We start from the raw sequence: 15,352 nt of genomic DNA on the forward strand, positions 1-15,352 counted from the left end.
GTATCGCGGGCACCCGGGACTTTTCTCACAACTCTCCGCCCGCAGAGCGCCGGTGGGCGCTTTTTGTCGCGCTGCCGGGCCCGGCGACCCGCACGTCACTTCCGGCACGCGGCCGCTCCGCTACGGGAGCAGGTAGGCGCGCCGGCCCTCAGGGGCCGCCCCGGGCCGGGAGCCCGTGAAGCCGCCGCGGGCCGCTGCCGTGACAGCCCCCGGCGGTCCCCCCCCTCGCCTCCCCTCAGCTGCTGCTGCCGCCCTGCCGCCGGCGCCCCAGCATGGCCGTCTTCGACACCCCCCAGGAGGCCTTCGGGGCCCTGCGCCCCGCCTGCGTGCAGCTGACGAGGGCGCAGACCATGGAGAACGTGGCCCGCCTGCAGGCCCACCTGGCAGCCGTCAGCGCCTCGGCCCTGCAGGAGCTGCAGGAGTACGTCCTCTTCCCTCTGCGCTTCGCCCTGAAGGTGCCGGGGCCCAAGCAGGAGCGCCTGGTGCAGAGCGTGGTGCAGTGCATCTCCTCCGTGCTGGCGGCAACGTGTGTGAAGAAGCAGGAGCTCCTGCAGGAGCTTTTTTCTGAGCTCTGTACCTGCCTCTCTCCCCCTTCTAGCTCAAGCAACCCAGTCCCGCTGTCAGAAGAGTTAAAGCTGGCTGTAATCCAGGCACTCCACACCCTGATGCACTCAGCTTATGGGGATGTTATCTGGTCTCTGTATCAACCTTCCACCCTTCCTCTCTTAGGATTTGCTGTATCTTTGCTCCTGGGCCTAGCAGAGCAAGAAAAAGCAAAGCAAATTAAGATCTCTGCTTTGAAGTGCTTACAGGTCCTAGTTCTGCAGTGTGACTGCCAGGAGCATCGACACCTAGATGAAGATGAGGCACAGCAATGTGGGGATTTGTTTGCTTCTTTTCTGCCTGGGATTTCCATTACGCTGTCTCGGGTTATTACTGGAGACATCAAACAAGGTCACAAATCCACTGTTTCCGCCATCAGACTCTTTTATCTGATTGTTGGCTTGGTAATGGCTGATGCACAGCTAGCCAGAATTGCAAAGAATAAAGAAAAGCTGCCAGTGGAAGAAGGCAGAATATCAGAATTAATGGTCCATAGAGGACCTGACTGGAGTAAAAGTACTGCTGAAAAACTCTCTCTCCTCCTGCATAGAATGGTTGAATTTTCTTCAGTTCACCCCCACTGGAAAGTGAGACTGGAGCTGGTGGAACTGGTCCACCACTTACTGAGGAACTGCAGTCAGTCGTTGGTGGATTCGTTCGGTCATCTTTTAAAGGCCTTGGTAGGGTTAGTGAACGATGAAAACGGCGAAGTCCAGAGCAGGTGTAAGGAGGTTCTGCAAGGCATTGCAGAGCAGAGGATAGTAGCACAGAACAGGGCTCTTGCTGATGTCCTCTCTGAGAACCTCCATTCCCTTGCCACAGCTCTTCCTCGCCTGATGAACTCTCAGGATGACACGGGCAAGGTTTCCACTTTGAGCTTGTTGCTCGGTTATCTGAAGCTGCTAGGCCCCAAGATTAACATTGTCCTCAACTCCATATCCCACCTCCACCGACTGTCCAAAGCACTGATGCAGGTTCTGGAGCTGGACGTGACAGATGTGAAGATAGTGGAAGACAGACGCTGCGAGGGTGTGTGCGGACCTTCGGGCTCCTTGCAGCATGGTGTGCAGAAAGACAGATGTCAGAAGAAATACTTCCGCTTCTTCACGGAGGAGAAAATTTTCCAGCTCCTTCAGCAAGTTTGTCGTGTTCTTGGCTACTACGGGAACCTCTATTTGCTTGTGGATCATTTCATGGGGCTCTACGGTGAATCTGGCATGTACCGAAAGCAGGCAGCAATGGTCCTCAATGAGCTGATTACAGGAGCTGCTGGAGTGGGAGTGGATGTCCTTCAGGAGAGGGAAGTTTCACTGAATGTGGATGATCTCAAAGGGTCCATAATGTCCATTCTTGATGAGTACACAGACCAGGCAAACTGGTATTTGATCACTAGCATTGATACAGAAGAAATCAGCCATGAGCACTCTGTGCAACATTCAGGACTTACTGCCCATCCAGGAGGTGCATGCAGCAGTGTTCTCCTTCCGTCCCCAGAGCCGCACATAACGACCCGCACCATGAACAGCAACATCTGGCAGATCTGCATCCAGCTGGAAGGTGTCGGCTGCTTCGCTGCTGTCCTTGGGAAGGAGTTCCGGTTGCTTCTGCTGTCAGCTCTCTACCCTGTGTTGGAAAAGGCTGGTGACAAGACTCTGCTCATCAGTGAGACAGCACTGGGGACACTGGTAGACATATGCAAGGCTTGCAGTTATGACTCCTTGCAGTGTTTGATTAATGAGAATTCTGACTATCTGGTGAATGGGATTTCCCTGAATTTGCGCCAGCTGGCACATCAGCCACATGCTTCCCGGGTCCTGGACACTATGCTGAGGCATTCAGATGCCAGCTTGCTGCCACTGGTAGAAGACGTTATCCAAGATGTCCTGTCTGCGCTAGATCAGTCTTACAATAACCAGGCTTCCACTTTCCTCGGGGTCCTCCACTCAGTAATGACAGCTTTAGGTATCTAAATGATGTTTACTTTGCATAATTCATTCTTACTGTAACTAAGGGTAATTGTCTTTGATCTTTTGACTTGCTGTGGGAGATTTCAAGTAGCTGAGGTACTGCAGCATGATGGCAACTTTACTTTGCTTGGTGGGCCAGCTCTCAAGCAAAGATCACCAATAGCTTCCCCTCTCCACAAGCAGTTTCTGTTTGTGTGGCCTGCAGACTTGCAGGAACACGGCCTTTAGTGATTGAGAAAAGATGGATTTACTGCTCCCATAAATGTTCTGTAGAAGCACATGGAGTGTATTCCTTTTTACATTGGGGTTTCAACATTCTCATACCATCAGGGAGGTCACGGTGATGTGACAGCAGGTGCCAGATTCCATAGTTCAGTCCCATGAGACTTGAGAGTCACATTCATCTCTCAAGGAATCCATGGTACCTTACTGACTTGCAGGAAAGGATCGTGATTGCGTAGTGATGTATCAGTTCTTCTTTTGCAGTCCAGTGGTTTGGTTCGTCCTGCGGTGAGGAACACCAACAAAGGCAGACTCCCGAATGGTGGAGCGGGACTTTGTCCCAGGGGCAGCAGGTGGTGACAAGGCAAGAAGTGGAACAATTCTTCCTTGACTATGTCAGACAGAAGCAGATCGCAGAGGGCAATCTTCCTGACACAGGGGATGAGGAGCCAGGTCAGTACTGTGCGTGACTGGAGAAGAGTATGTTCAACTTGGAGAAAGACAGTGACCTCTGATGTTTCCTTTTGTCAGATGGGGGACTTGGGACCAGACTGAAAGCCTAGCACGCTCCTGACAGTCGCAGGTCTGCTTTGAGCTGACCTTAGCTCATGTAAGGTGCTGCTGGGTGTTCTTGCTTTGTTCTATGCAGGGCGGGGAGTGAAATGCTTGCAGATCAAGTCTTGTCTAGCTCTAAGACACAAGCACACTCTGTTTTTCCTTATCTCATAACAGGTCATTTGGGTTCAGGACCCAGTTTCCTCTTTCCAGTATCCTACACCATTTTCCTCACCCTCCCTTGGGAATCTCTGTACCATTTTCTCCTGGCTAATGATGCCACCACTCCCTTCTCACTTGGCCTTGGCAGGCCCCGCAGACATTCATACAGGGAGCTTTTTAGTCTTTACTGGGCTATGCTGCAATCCTGACCTTTAAATACTTCATCTTTAAATACCTAGGCTTTTCCTTTTTAATAAAAATCAATGGGAAATAAGTCCATGGTGAGGGGAGACTGCAAATGTCAGACCAACTGCATTGTCCAGTAAAGAAAGCAAACCTTCCCTGTCCCACACTCTTAGCAGAACACAAGCATAGACTTCACTGTATCTAAATATGTTAAAAAATGCCAAAGGCCTCATTTGAGAATTTGCAGAGTAGTTGTGGGTGGGTATTGTGATCTCCCAGGACTTCCAAGTCATTTTCATGGCTTCAGTAATGGTTTTGTCTCCCAGATGAGGTTCTCCCCCTCGCTGAGCCAGAGCCAAACAACTCTAACACAGAAGGAGAAACACCACTGCCAAGCCATGCTCAACTGGCCAAAGATGTGATGGAGAGGTGCATCCACTTGCTGTCTGACGGGAACCTCCGAGTGCGGCTGAAGGTTAGTAAATGCCAGCTTTGAGGGGACAGGTGGTGCCCATGAAGGAGGCTGGTAATTTGTCAACATGTGCACGATGCATGTTGGGCTTCCCACCGTAACGAGGTTAGTGCTGCCATATGCTCATTCAGGACAGACCCTCCACGTCTAGCAAGAGAAAGTGAGATGGTTTTCTGGGAGTAGTCTGGTTTGGGAATGGCAGCCAGGCTGAACAGAACCTTAAGGGTGGCTTTGTATCAGGCACCTTCCCTTGATGCTTGTGATAGTCAAATCTTGTGCCTCAGCCTTTGGTGGAGGAAGCAGAAGCATCTTTCTCCCATCTAGGCCTCCCATCCCCCTGCCTCAGACTGTAGTGCACAGGCTGATGAACATTTTTGAAGTTCCTGGGGTGATCATAAGCAGGGCTAAAAGCCTGTTGTGTTTTTTTTTAAATTATGAAAATCCTTTGAAGGTGGCCTCCTTTTAAACTGCAAAGCGAGACAGAAAATGCAGCAGTGAGGCATAACCCAGATTCTTACCACAGAGGCCCCAGCCCTACCAGGTGATCCTGCTGCCATGCCACAGGAGCAGTAGGGTCCTAGTGCACACACAGCTCAGCCTGCAGGATCGGGCCAGGAATCATGCCCTGGCTCCAGCCCAGCTCTGTAGCCCAGCCAGTTATGTCACTGTGCAACTTGTCCCTTTCCAAACGGGCCTGTGCTCTATGCACTGTTCAGTTATCCTAGTTCATGCCAAGCTAAAACCATACCCTTTTATATTAAAACCCTCCTTTCTCCTGGCTCCCCCGCGTGACACTACGGATCCACCTGAATGCCTGGTGCCGCGGTGCTCTGAAAGTCTGTTACCTACCCCTCCTGCCCAGGTCCTGGATGTGTTAGAGCTCTGCGTAACTGCGCTGCATCCTCACGGAAACCATCTGCTTCCCATGGCTCATCGTGTCTGGCCAGCTCTCGTCACCCGGCTGATTAGTGATGACCCTCTGGCAGTGCTCAGAGCCTTCAAGGTACAGCAGCAAATCTCTGCCAACAGCCTTCAAGCTGGTGCTTAGAAGGCAAGTGGCTCAGGCATTGCTGTGGCTTGTGAGACAAGCACTAAGCTTGTGGAGTGATTTTGAAACGTAGTTTGGAACACAGGGTCACCACCCTGCAGTGAGTAGGCTTGTACCACTCCCACTGCAGCTTGTCCGCAGATAAAACCTTGACACTGTTCCTGGGGGAAAGAGTAATTTAGTGATTATTGCAGGGAAGCAGAAAACGGTTCTTTTACAGTCTAAGCAGCTGTCAGAGGCACCATATAGTGCAACTTGCTCTTGCTGGAGCCACAGTCTCAGCACCCCCCTTTGTAAGTCTTAGACTGAAACAAAGGAATTGTTTCATGATTGAAGCATTTGCAGGGGAGGGGAGAGGTTAAGCAAAGACTTAGCCTTATAATAACATTATTAAAGAGCTCCTGACCATGTCAGCTGACTGCATTCTCTTCCTGACTCACAAGTTAGACAATAAAGCATGTTTCCAGAGGTTGCCAGCCCCAGGGTTTCACAGGGCTTCCTCTGCTGTGCAGAATGAGATTCGTTTTGGAATCCTTCAGTGTGAATAAAAGGAGAGTTTTGATTTGCCGAATTCAGGAAGCCATAGAATTTCAGAGTAGCAATACCTCACATGTGCCTGCCCTAAAAGAAGGGAGAGATCGCTACACAAAAAATAATTAGCTCTTGAAAAGTTCAAGGGACCATTACAATTAGCACTGAGTTTTGGTTTTGTTATAAGAAATCCCCCAGGAGTGTCTTCCTTCCTAAATCTCAGGACAGGAAGCCTAGTGTCAATGTAAGCCAAACACAACATAGCCAGCGTCTCAGTCCTGCACACTGAGACCACAAGCTTAGTGAAGTTCCAAGAGAAAACAGTGTTCTGGCCATGTGGGTTGGCCCCATGGATCTCCCCTTCATTTTTATATGTGTTTAAGGCCATTCTCTAAGCCACTTTGGTTTATATCCTGGGCACATACCAGTAGTGCTGGGTGCCCTATGCTGTAGCCAGTTGGCCTTTCCATTTGCTGGCATGGTTGTAAAGGTGGACTGTTTCCACCACAAAGGTGATTTGTATTTTAATGGCATTTTCCATCAGAGACTTCTCCAGCAATTCTGAATAAGGCTTCACAAGCTACTCTTACCTTTACTGTGCTAATGAGAGAAGGGCAGTCCCAGAAGGTTAGCCGTGTGAAACTGAAGAGCTGGGTGCAGGTCAGTCAGCCTGTCGATCGAGCATTCGCCTTCTGTTCATTATGGGAAACTGTAGCAGGTATGGTCATATTGCTCTCAGCTGCAAAAAAATTATCAAGGCAGAATGAATGCCTTATCCCCCAAGCTGGTGCGGATTGCTGAGCTCCTCCCAGACCTGTAAGTGCACTTAGCCTCCAGTAACTGACATTTCTTCACTAGGTGCTGTGTACCCTGGCTCAAAAGTGTGGGGACTTTCTGAGGCAGAGATTCTCCAAAGATGTCCTGCCTAAGCTGACCAGTTCCCTCCTCAGCCAAGCCCCAGCAAGTGCCAGAGCTGGGCCTGTGTACAACCACACGCTTGCCTTCAAGTTGCAGCTGGCTGTGTTGCAGGGACTGGGTTCTCTGTGCGAGAAGTTGGACATGGGTGAGTACCCCGCAAAGTATAGGTTGTACGAGATCTCTGCTGGACTTACCTCTTCTCTTTTCATCTCAACTGACCAGGCCTGCACTTGCTTCTTACCCTTCTGCTTCCCCATGGAATTGATTTTCTGATCTTCTCCAGCCTCATCCCATTCAGGTCTTGCTGGGCCTTAATCTGTCCTCTTTCAGAGCTCTGTAAAGAGAGGCTGGTAGCTCTTTACTCCCGCAGAGGCAAATGGGAGAGATTTCCAGCACCTTGCAGAGTCTAACTGCTCATCTCACTTGTGCATGAGAAGTGGGTATAGAGTGGAGTGCCTGGGTTGCTGCAGCTAGGCCTGTTGGGCCATGCTTTGTTCTTAATTAACTGAAGAACTGGAGCCCAGATAAGACTTCTGGCTAACTTGCCTGGTTCCGTTTTGAGGCACCTCTGTGGGTGACCCTTTAAATGCAGCACAGCACATTCTTCTACTGAATGAAACTCTCTGAAATTCTCCTAGGTTAAATTTCTGGAGCTGACTTTGATGAGGGAGAAGGTTTGCTGGCTATTTGCTCTTTTCCTCTCTCAATGCCCTTGATTGCTTTCCCAGCTTTGCAGCAAGATGCTTAAGAGGTGAGGTCAGAAGAGTTCTGGGTCAGACAGTTCAAAGGCTCAGAAGCCTCTTGCTGCCAATTTAGAGCTGGTTCTGTTAGGCAGCAGCCGCGGAGTAGGTTACCTCCTACCCTTCTTTTCTGTTCCATTTCTGCAGGTGAGAGTGACCTGAATAAAGTGGCAGATGCCTGCCTGATTTACCTCAGTGCCAAGCAACCCATGAAATTGCAAGAAGCTGCCCAGAGGTAATGTCTCTTAAATGCAGGTGTATCAGGTGTACAAATCAGGTGGGACAGAGGGAGCACAGTAACCCCTTTCCTCTTGCACCTTTCCCATTCCTCCCTCTGGCAGGTTTGAGTCCTGTACAAAAAGGGTCTCTAATGGAAGTTAACTCCTTTCTCTGGTGAAGTGTCACTTACTACCCAAAATTAGCTAGAGAGGTTAGCTTGCCCACAAGTTACAGTTGACTGATTCAGATTACCTTGCAGTGCATTTGGGGACAGAGGGGGAAGATGTGATACTTGCTTTTTTTCTAACTGCCTCCTATGCTAGACTACTTAGGGGTCTTGGCCCACTGGTGGCATAAAACTGCAGAGACAGCTATGCAAGAGGATGTGCCAGACATTCCTATGTATTTTATCACTTAATACGTTCTGCACGCTGGGGGATTTACTTCTGTTATCCTTCCATTTTCCCTGGGCCCCTGTGATCACGTCAACCCAGGCTCTGCTAGGTGGACCGGAGTTTGTCTGGGAAGCTGTCAGTCTTGGCACCAGTCTTGCTCTGAGAAGGCTGGGAGACATTAAAAGAGCACAAACAGTTTAGGTGAACACACATCAGCTCTATGAAGTGTTGACAGACATACTTTGCTGCTTGGCGTACAAAATCCTGCTCAGCGCGTTCCTGCTGTCAGGATAAGAAATCACTATTGTCATATGTTGTCACCTGGAAACAAGGCCAGAGATTTCAGGAGACGAAACGAGTCCAGTTACAGAACATGGAAAGTGAATAAGAAAGCTGTGCACCTCTGTCTCGGCTGAAGGACAGGGGTAAAAGCCCCCCTCTTTCTGTAAGGCCAACCTTGCCCTCCCCTGAGGGGAGAGGAAGCCAGCAGTGAGCAGGTTCAGCAGGCACTGCGGATTTCAGAGGGCAGGCTGCTGAACAGGGAAGAGCTGTCTGTTCCCTTTCACCTGAGCGCAGGCCTTCCAGGGAGGTGCAGGGGGTGAAGGGCTTTTGTGTGGCTGGGAAGCAGTTCAGAGGGAGAACGCTCTCAGAAGCTGTAGCCGTACCTTTGTTTGGATTCCTGCACTGGTGAGAGTAGGTTTATTTTTACCTTAGTGGCTTTTATTGCATCGCAGCAGGCTTCAGCAGCATTTGTTCTGCAAAGGGGTTCTTCACTGTAGGCTTGCATACCTTAATACAATAAAGCGTTCATCTGTGTAAGCAATGCTGGAATGGAAAGCAGAACACCAGGGTTTATCTAGATATTTGGAATCTTAAGCTTTTAAATCATTAACAAAACAGTCTGAAAAGCTGTGCAATTTCCCCCCACAGCAGGGATGGGGGGAAACACTGAATTAGCCCTATGATGTGATAGAAGCTATATTATGAAGCAACCTCACTGTTGTTGGAGGAAAAGGGCAGCAAAGTTCAGGGCAAGTAACATTTTTCTCCTGTATATTATTTTTATTCTATTTTAAGGGAGAAATACCATGTTACACCACTCCCCCCATGCCCTTGATGCACCATACATTACATATTTCACTGAACAAAGCAAGGTCTTCTGTGAACAGCTTTCTTATGTGTAGCTCTGTTGGCCAGACACATATATGCACTGAGGCATGCATCATGTCTGGCCTGATGTTAACTATCCATATGGCAGCACTTGTTGTTTTCCTTTTTTTCCTTTTGGTTTTTTTTTTTAGTTTAGTCCTGTCTGATCCCTGATCTTGGAGCCCAGATGGATCAGAGTTAAACATATATCAATCACTTTTAACTATAGTACACATGATAAGAGGTTTCAGCTTGGAAAAGTCAAAATTAGTTTGTACCATAACAATTGGCTCCAGCACCAGGATAAGAATCACTTCTCTACCACGCTTCAGTTTCCTTTCTCTGGCTGCTTAACTACCAGACTCCTGTAAGCTCCAGTCCTTTTCCTTGCTCTGCATGTGCCTGAAAGTAATCCTGCAAACTGACACAGGTTGTCACATGTAAGGCCCTTTCCATCTAGACAAGGGCAATGTTATCAGCCTGATACATGAAAAATTCTGCATTTTAAATGCTTCTAAAAACAGATAGACCAGAACTAATCTTAGCCACAGCCTGAGTGCCAACATACGTCACATAACTCAGCTTTATCACTGCAGAAATCATACAAGGTAAAAAGATGTTTGGAATCAGCTTGCCATGTTGATTTATACTAACTGGCCTTTGCTCAGCCTTTTGGATTCTTATTCAACTCATGAGTTGTGACCTGCCAAGAACAAGGTTAGGTCTTACAAAGTCAGTTGTAGCACCAATAACTCCCTGCACTAAGTGAGGACTCTGTAGGTATGGAAAGGGCTAAGCAGGAATTTTTGGCTAAGGTGCTGGCGTCACACACACACAAAAAAAGGGAGTTTTGGCTGTTGTCCAGGAATGTTACCATGCCCCAAGGAGGCTGCTTAATCCCATTTATGGGACGCTGTAGTTTTATTAGATAAACCAGTGGGAGTAAGTGAATTTTGTAACTGCAGCTTCATGCAATACTCAACAGGCAAAAATAGATGCTGGGGGAAAAAAAAAAAAATCTGAGGAAGAAAAAAATGGGACAATAGGCTTTAGTATAAGATGACTACTGGGAATATTCCAGGAGAGGAATATTATCCAAAGCTTAAAAAAAAAACAACAAACAACAACAAACTAACCACCACCAACAAAAAAACCCCAAAACCTACTGAAGAAGAGTTTGGGAAAGCAAGGGAACACTAAATATGTCTTTCCTTTCATTGAAAATAAGGCAGTGCAACTGCAGGTAAAGTGACCAGAAACACTCAAACAGCTGTGGGGCCCAAGGATTAGGAACAAGGCAGGGGGGAAGATGGTATAAACTGAAAGTCATAATATGTAAATCTGAGCTTCTCATCAGTTTATTAAGTTGCATCATCCCTGACAAGCTTTTCACTCCAGGGGAAAAAAACTCTGAAGGAAAAGAAATTAAGAAATTGTCATTGGCCTGTGTCAACACTTCACAAGTAGTTCTGCATTTTTTCATTTGAAGTGACTGTTTTGAATTTTATACTTAATTCCTAATAAATGTTTACAGCCTGTGAAGTTTACCATTTGACCTTTCAGTCAGTAGTCTGGATAGGAATGGAGTTTTTTCCAGGATGCAGAAATAATTTCCCCAGTTCTTACTGAAGTCTGTGGTGAACTGTATCAGTTAAACATTCAGCAGAGATGCAAAAGCCAGAAAGTCTTGTCCTTTTGCCAGCCTGTTCAGTGTGCCGTGGCTTTGCTTAGAGCTTGGGAAAAGACAAGGCAACAGAATAGCCAAATTCTGCTCTTTGCTAGTAGAATAAAGTTGTTTAGCATAACTGGAACAAATATGAGCTATTTTTGGACCTTTTTAGATACCAAAGTTGATTATGGAGCATACCTCTTTTGGTTTGATTGTGTAGTTTATTGGATACTTATTGACAGCTGTCATTCACAAGCTGGGCTGAAGTGCACCAAAACAGCCACCTGCACAAGGCAAAATTCAATAAAATGATATTTAAGTAAAAAAAAAAAAAGCAACAACAGAAAACAAACCTGGATTAACCCCAGGATTCTTTGCCATGGAAACAGGTTGCTTAGAAACTACCCCAGAGTTAGTTTGAAAATGTAAAAGTCAAGTTGTTCTTTAAGCCACACAGCACTCCAGGTTATCAAGAGATAATCACACCCTCAGGCCATTATGGGCACAAGAGGCAGTGGAGTTCTCCAGGGACCAGCTAATCTCTTGAGGGTTGCTCTCGCCAGAGCAGCTGATTGGGAATAGGTTGGAGAGCAGAGTATCTTTGCTGTGAATATGAGGTAAAGTAGTGCATGTGCTGAAGAAGCAGAAGTCAGCTGAATAGTATTTCCTGTTGCCGTGTTTACTTCACAGTGATTCATCTTTCTCACCCCATCCTATCCACCCCAGCCATAAGGAGCGAGGATTGTTTCTGTGCAGCTGCCCACCAGCAGCAGCCCATCATAAACTAGGGGAAACCACTGGGACCTGCTGTTTGCTGGCAGGCAGACAGCTGCACGCTCGCACTGTCATGACCAAGCGAGCACCAGGAGAGCACTGGCAGCCAGCAGGGCTGGGAGAACTGGTGCAGGGACGTCAGCAGGTGCAAGCTCTAGACCCTGCCCCAGCGAGCCTGCCTGCACTTTACTCAGTCTGGCACCTGGGAGGCTGGCACTTGAGTCCAGCCAGTCCTCCCTTTTCCAGTCAGCAGAGTATCAGTAACAAAGCCAGGGGAGCAGAGAGCCCCGTGAGCTCACCTGCCTCTGGCCGTCCCCCAGAAAGAAGGCACATTGCCGATGCAGTTGTTGCCATGCACAGCTATCGCTTTGGAGCACGTTCACACAGGGTTCCTCTGGAGCTGACAGATAGGCACTGCAAGCACTTTCAGGAGGGGACACTGCCAACAGCTTGCACTGACAACATCTTCCCTAATGGCTGTTCAGAGACCTGCACTGAGAGACAGGCAAATGGTTAATGGCAGGCAGGCAAAAGCAACAACTTTGGCTACTCATGGAGTAGCAAGTAATACAGTCACAAGATCGTTGTGAAGAGGTGAGAGCGCTTTCTAGTGCCTCCATCTCATTTCTGTGCTTTTTCAGGTTACCCATGGCACTGCACTCGCTTTCAGAGTAGAGCTTCTAAAAGGGATTTCTGCCTGCAGAGGAAGCAAGCTCACTTTAGGGATCAAAGTTCTTCAGGGAAAAGTTTTGACAGCATCAAGTCTGGATTTTGTGTTGCTTTCGTAGCAGGTGATCTTTGATTTTAGAGAGGGGAGTTCTGTCCTGTGCTTCTTGGGGGAACAGAGACAGACCTACCATCTGACTTCTCATTACCTTGCACAGCTGTTCTCCTCATGGCCCCATGATTTCAGTGGAAACCAGAGACCTGAAGATGGTGGCTAGGCATTTACTGAGGTCTGGGAAAGCTGACCCTTAAGTTTGGTGAGTGCTGAGTACCCTTCACGCTCATAATCTCTGTGGGAGCACAGAGTACTCAGCACCATGCAGGAGGAGGCCTTGCAGTGCTGTTAGGGCAGCCTGCAAATTCTAGTTTTATTTTGTACATGGCACAGCCAGAGAGCTTAATACCGGTTAAGCATAATACACCTGTGCATTAAACCCTGACACAGACGTAGCTAAGCCCAAAGGTTACAGACAATGAGAACTGGCAGAAAGAAATAAGTGTAGGTCATGCAAATCAGCCATTTGCTCTTTTGCTCCTAGGAGCCTCCTGCTCTCCAGCAGGATTCTCCACAGCATCTTTGTTACAGCAACTCACAGCTGGAGTCAAAAGTGTGAAGTGCATTCTCAAAAGTCAAATCCCCCATCTTAGGTGAGGTATTGAAATTCAATGTGAAAACCATCAACACAGCAGTAAAGCATTAGAGGAAGTTGTCATTCCTCTCTTCCTCCATTCTATTGTTAATGAAGGTGGGGTTTTGTTTTTTTAAGAAAATAAAATCCTGCTTTGTGAAAGGTGCTGTGCAGAAGGAAGAAATTTGGAGGCAGCTAATAAGGATTTGGGATGAGGGGAGACCTCACATAAGCAAAAAGCCCTCAATACAGCATTCAACTTTACTTGTGGCCCAGCCTGGACAGCTGTCCAGAAGTACCCTTGTTTTTACCAGCTCCGAAAAGGGAGACAAGTCCAGATGGGTTGACCCCTTCACTCCCTCCCAAAAAAGAGAGGGTGGTGAACAACATATACAACTTCTTTTAAGAGCTCTGCAGGAGTGATTGTCCAAAACATACCAGATGTAAGTAGCACATGCAATACTCTGCAGTCACCTTTGCAGCGCTTGGGACAGGCTGATTTAGAAAGGCTTTTGCCAGCATCAGCCCATGATGCTGAGACCAAAGCCTGGGTCAGTTATTCACCAGCTGCTTGTTTGATGTCGATAACTTTCTGTGTAGCATAATAACTATATTTCTCCCACTTGCCAGTAGATGTGAAACCACTGAACTGTCTTCTTTTGGGCACAGGAGCCATTTTAATGGCTCTCTCTAATGAGCCTCCAAGTCTGTTCAGCTGTCAGAGGTTGCAGACAACATCAGAGCTTTCCATAGCTCTCTGTTAATGACCCAGTTGGGTGCCAATCAAAAGGCCTTCTCCTTACTCTTCTTTCCTTTCTTCCCACTGTTTTCCAAAGTGTTTTCCTCCACTTAATGCACGTGGACCCTGACAGCACCTGGCTCCTCCTGAACGAGGTCTGCTGCCCTCACCAGTATGAACCCCCCCACATCAGCCTGCGGCCTGTGAAGCTAAGTGGGATGGGGAGGCAGCGGAATGAGTTCACCGACAACGTGCTGCTCCTGCTGGAGAAGCTGCAGCAGCAGGAGAGTGTGATGCCGCAGGCTGGCACGCAGGAGGCATCTCCTCCTTGACAGACCTACACAGCAGCTGGGAGGGGAAAAAAGGAACCGCCAGGATTAGAACTCACCTGGAAAAATCCCATCATTCAGGCCCTGAATCGTTCTGGGGGCAAAGGAAGGATTGCCCAGTCTGGGGCACTGGCTGAGATGTCCTCCCCATGGGCAGAAGTTTTATTTTTTTTAAACAGTGTTTGAGGATGAGGTGGGTACATTGCCCTGATTCCTCCAGACGTACTTCTCTGCCCATGGTGCTGGAGCTAAGTCCAAAGGTCATAACACATCTATTCCAAGTTCTTCAGTACAAAGAGTCATTTTCCAGAAATGACTTCCCAACACTCAATCCTTGGGTGGTGCCCCTTCAGCACCCCCTCCACATCCCTCTGACCTCCTCACAACTGTGATACTCCCTCCTGTTCTCAGCTGGACAATGATTGCCAACTCAAAACAAAAGCTTTTTCTGGCCTTAACCCTTCCCAGGGAGAGAATCCAGTTTGGGATGCATTAAAAATCTTTTCTTTTTAAAACCAGTTAATACCAGAAAAAGTTAAAATGCATTTTCAATAAATTCCTCATCAGTATTACTGGCAAGAACACCACGTCCTCTTAGAAACATCAAGGCCATTCCTTGTAGCTGCATTTTGCTAAGACTGGCTGCTGAGACTGGCCAAATGCATTGTGCTCCCTGATTCTTACCACTGAGTGAGAGATTCTTTAGAAAAATGGCCAGCCCTGATTTACAACTTGCAAGTGATTTAAGACTCCTCCTTGTTCCCAGATTGCCTGCTATTCTCACAGGCCATTTCTTAGACCTCTCAGATTTTTAACACCCACCCCAAGGAGAACTAGATGAAATATCTAACTGTGCCCCAGTACTGCCTCCCAGGTGGGTACGTATGTGGTCAGACGATGCAGGCGGTGACATTAGGTGTGAGCACGATGGTGCCACAGTTTGCTTGAGCAGGTATAGCACAATGCAGCGAGCGGAGAGGACGACTAGTCTTTGGGGTCTGCTTGCTGCCCCTGCCACAGAGCCTCCCCTCCAGAACACAGCACAGGCTCACCACTCGCCTGGAAGCTACTGTACCGTACTCCAGCTCCCACGTCCTCCAGACTCCATCCCCAGAGATGGTCTGCAGGTGCTGTTTTACCTGGCTGCTCCCAGACCACGCCGTCTCCTGGATTTGTCAGCTTCACCCAGAGCAACTTCTGGCAGCAGGCTGCTTCCTGGCACTTGTGAAAGCTTTATGCTAGTAAAGCAAAAGGACAGATTTTGACTGTAAATTTGTAAGAAAGCTGAGAAATGCAAAAACCAAAGCAATAAACTGATT

At 48.1% G+C, this 15,352-nt stretch overlaps 1 protein-coding gene across 1 annotated transcript; it reads left to right on the forward strand.

Moving 5' to 3' along the window:
• The first annotated feature begins 95 nt into the window (after positions 1-95).
• Positions 96-15,352, forward strand: TTI1 (TELO2 interacting protein 1). Its single transcript, XM_049816852.1, has 7 exons — positions 96-2,565; positions 3,057-3,245; positions 4,022-4,170; positions 5,030-5,170; positions 6,605-6,809; positions 7,552-7,639; positions 13,802-15,352. The coding sequence occupies exons 1-7, from the start codon at positions 273-275 to the stop codon at positions 14,034-14,036; spliced, it is 3,300 nt and encodes a 1,099-aa protein (XP_049672809.1). The 5' UTR covers positions 96-272; the 3' UTR covers positions 14,037-15,352.

The sequence above is a fragment of the Accipiter gentilis genome, chromosome 14 (assembly GCF_929443795.1).
Source record: "Accipiter gentilis chromosome 14, bAccGen1.1, whole genome shotgun sequence".
In the NCBI taxonomy this organism is placed as follows: domain Eukaryota; kingdom Metazoa; phylum Chordata; class Aves; order Accipitriformes; family Accipitridae; genus Astur; species Astur gentilis.

Coding starts and splice junctions, on each gene's coding strand:
- TTI1 (XM_049816852.1), top strand. CDS start 273: ATGGCCGTCTTCGACACCCCCCAGGAGGCCTTCGGGGCCCTGCGCCCC. Junction 2,566..3,056: donor CTCAGTAATGACAGCTTTAG/GTATCTAAATGA, acceptor CTTCTTTTGCAG/TCCAGTGGTTTGGTTCGTCC. Junction 7,640..13,801: donor TTGCAAGAAGCTGCCCAGAG/GTAATGTCTCTT, acceptor TGTTTTCCAAAG/TGTTTTCCTCCACTTAATGC.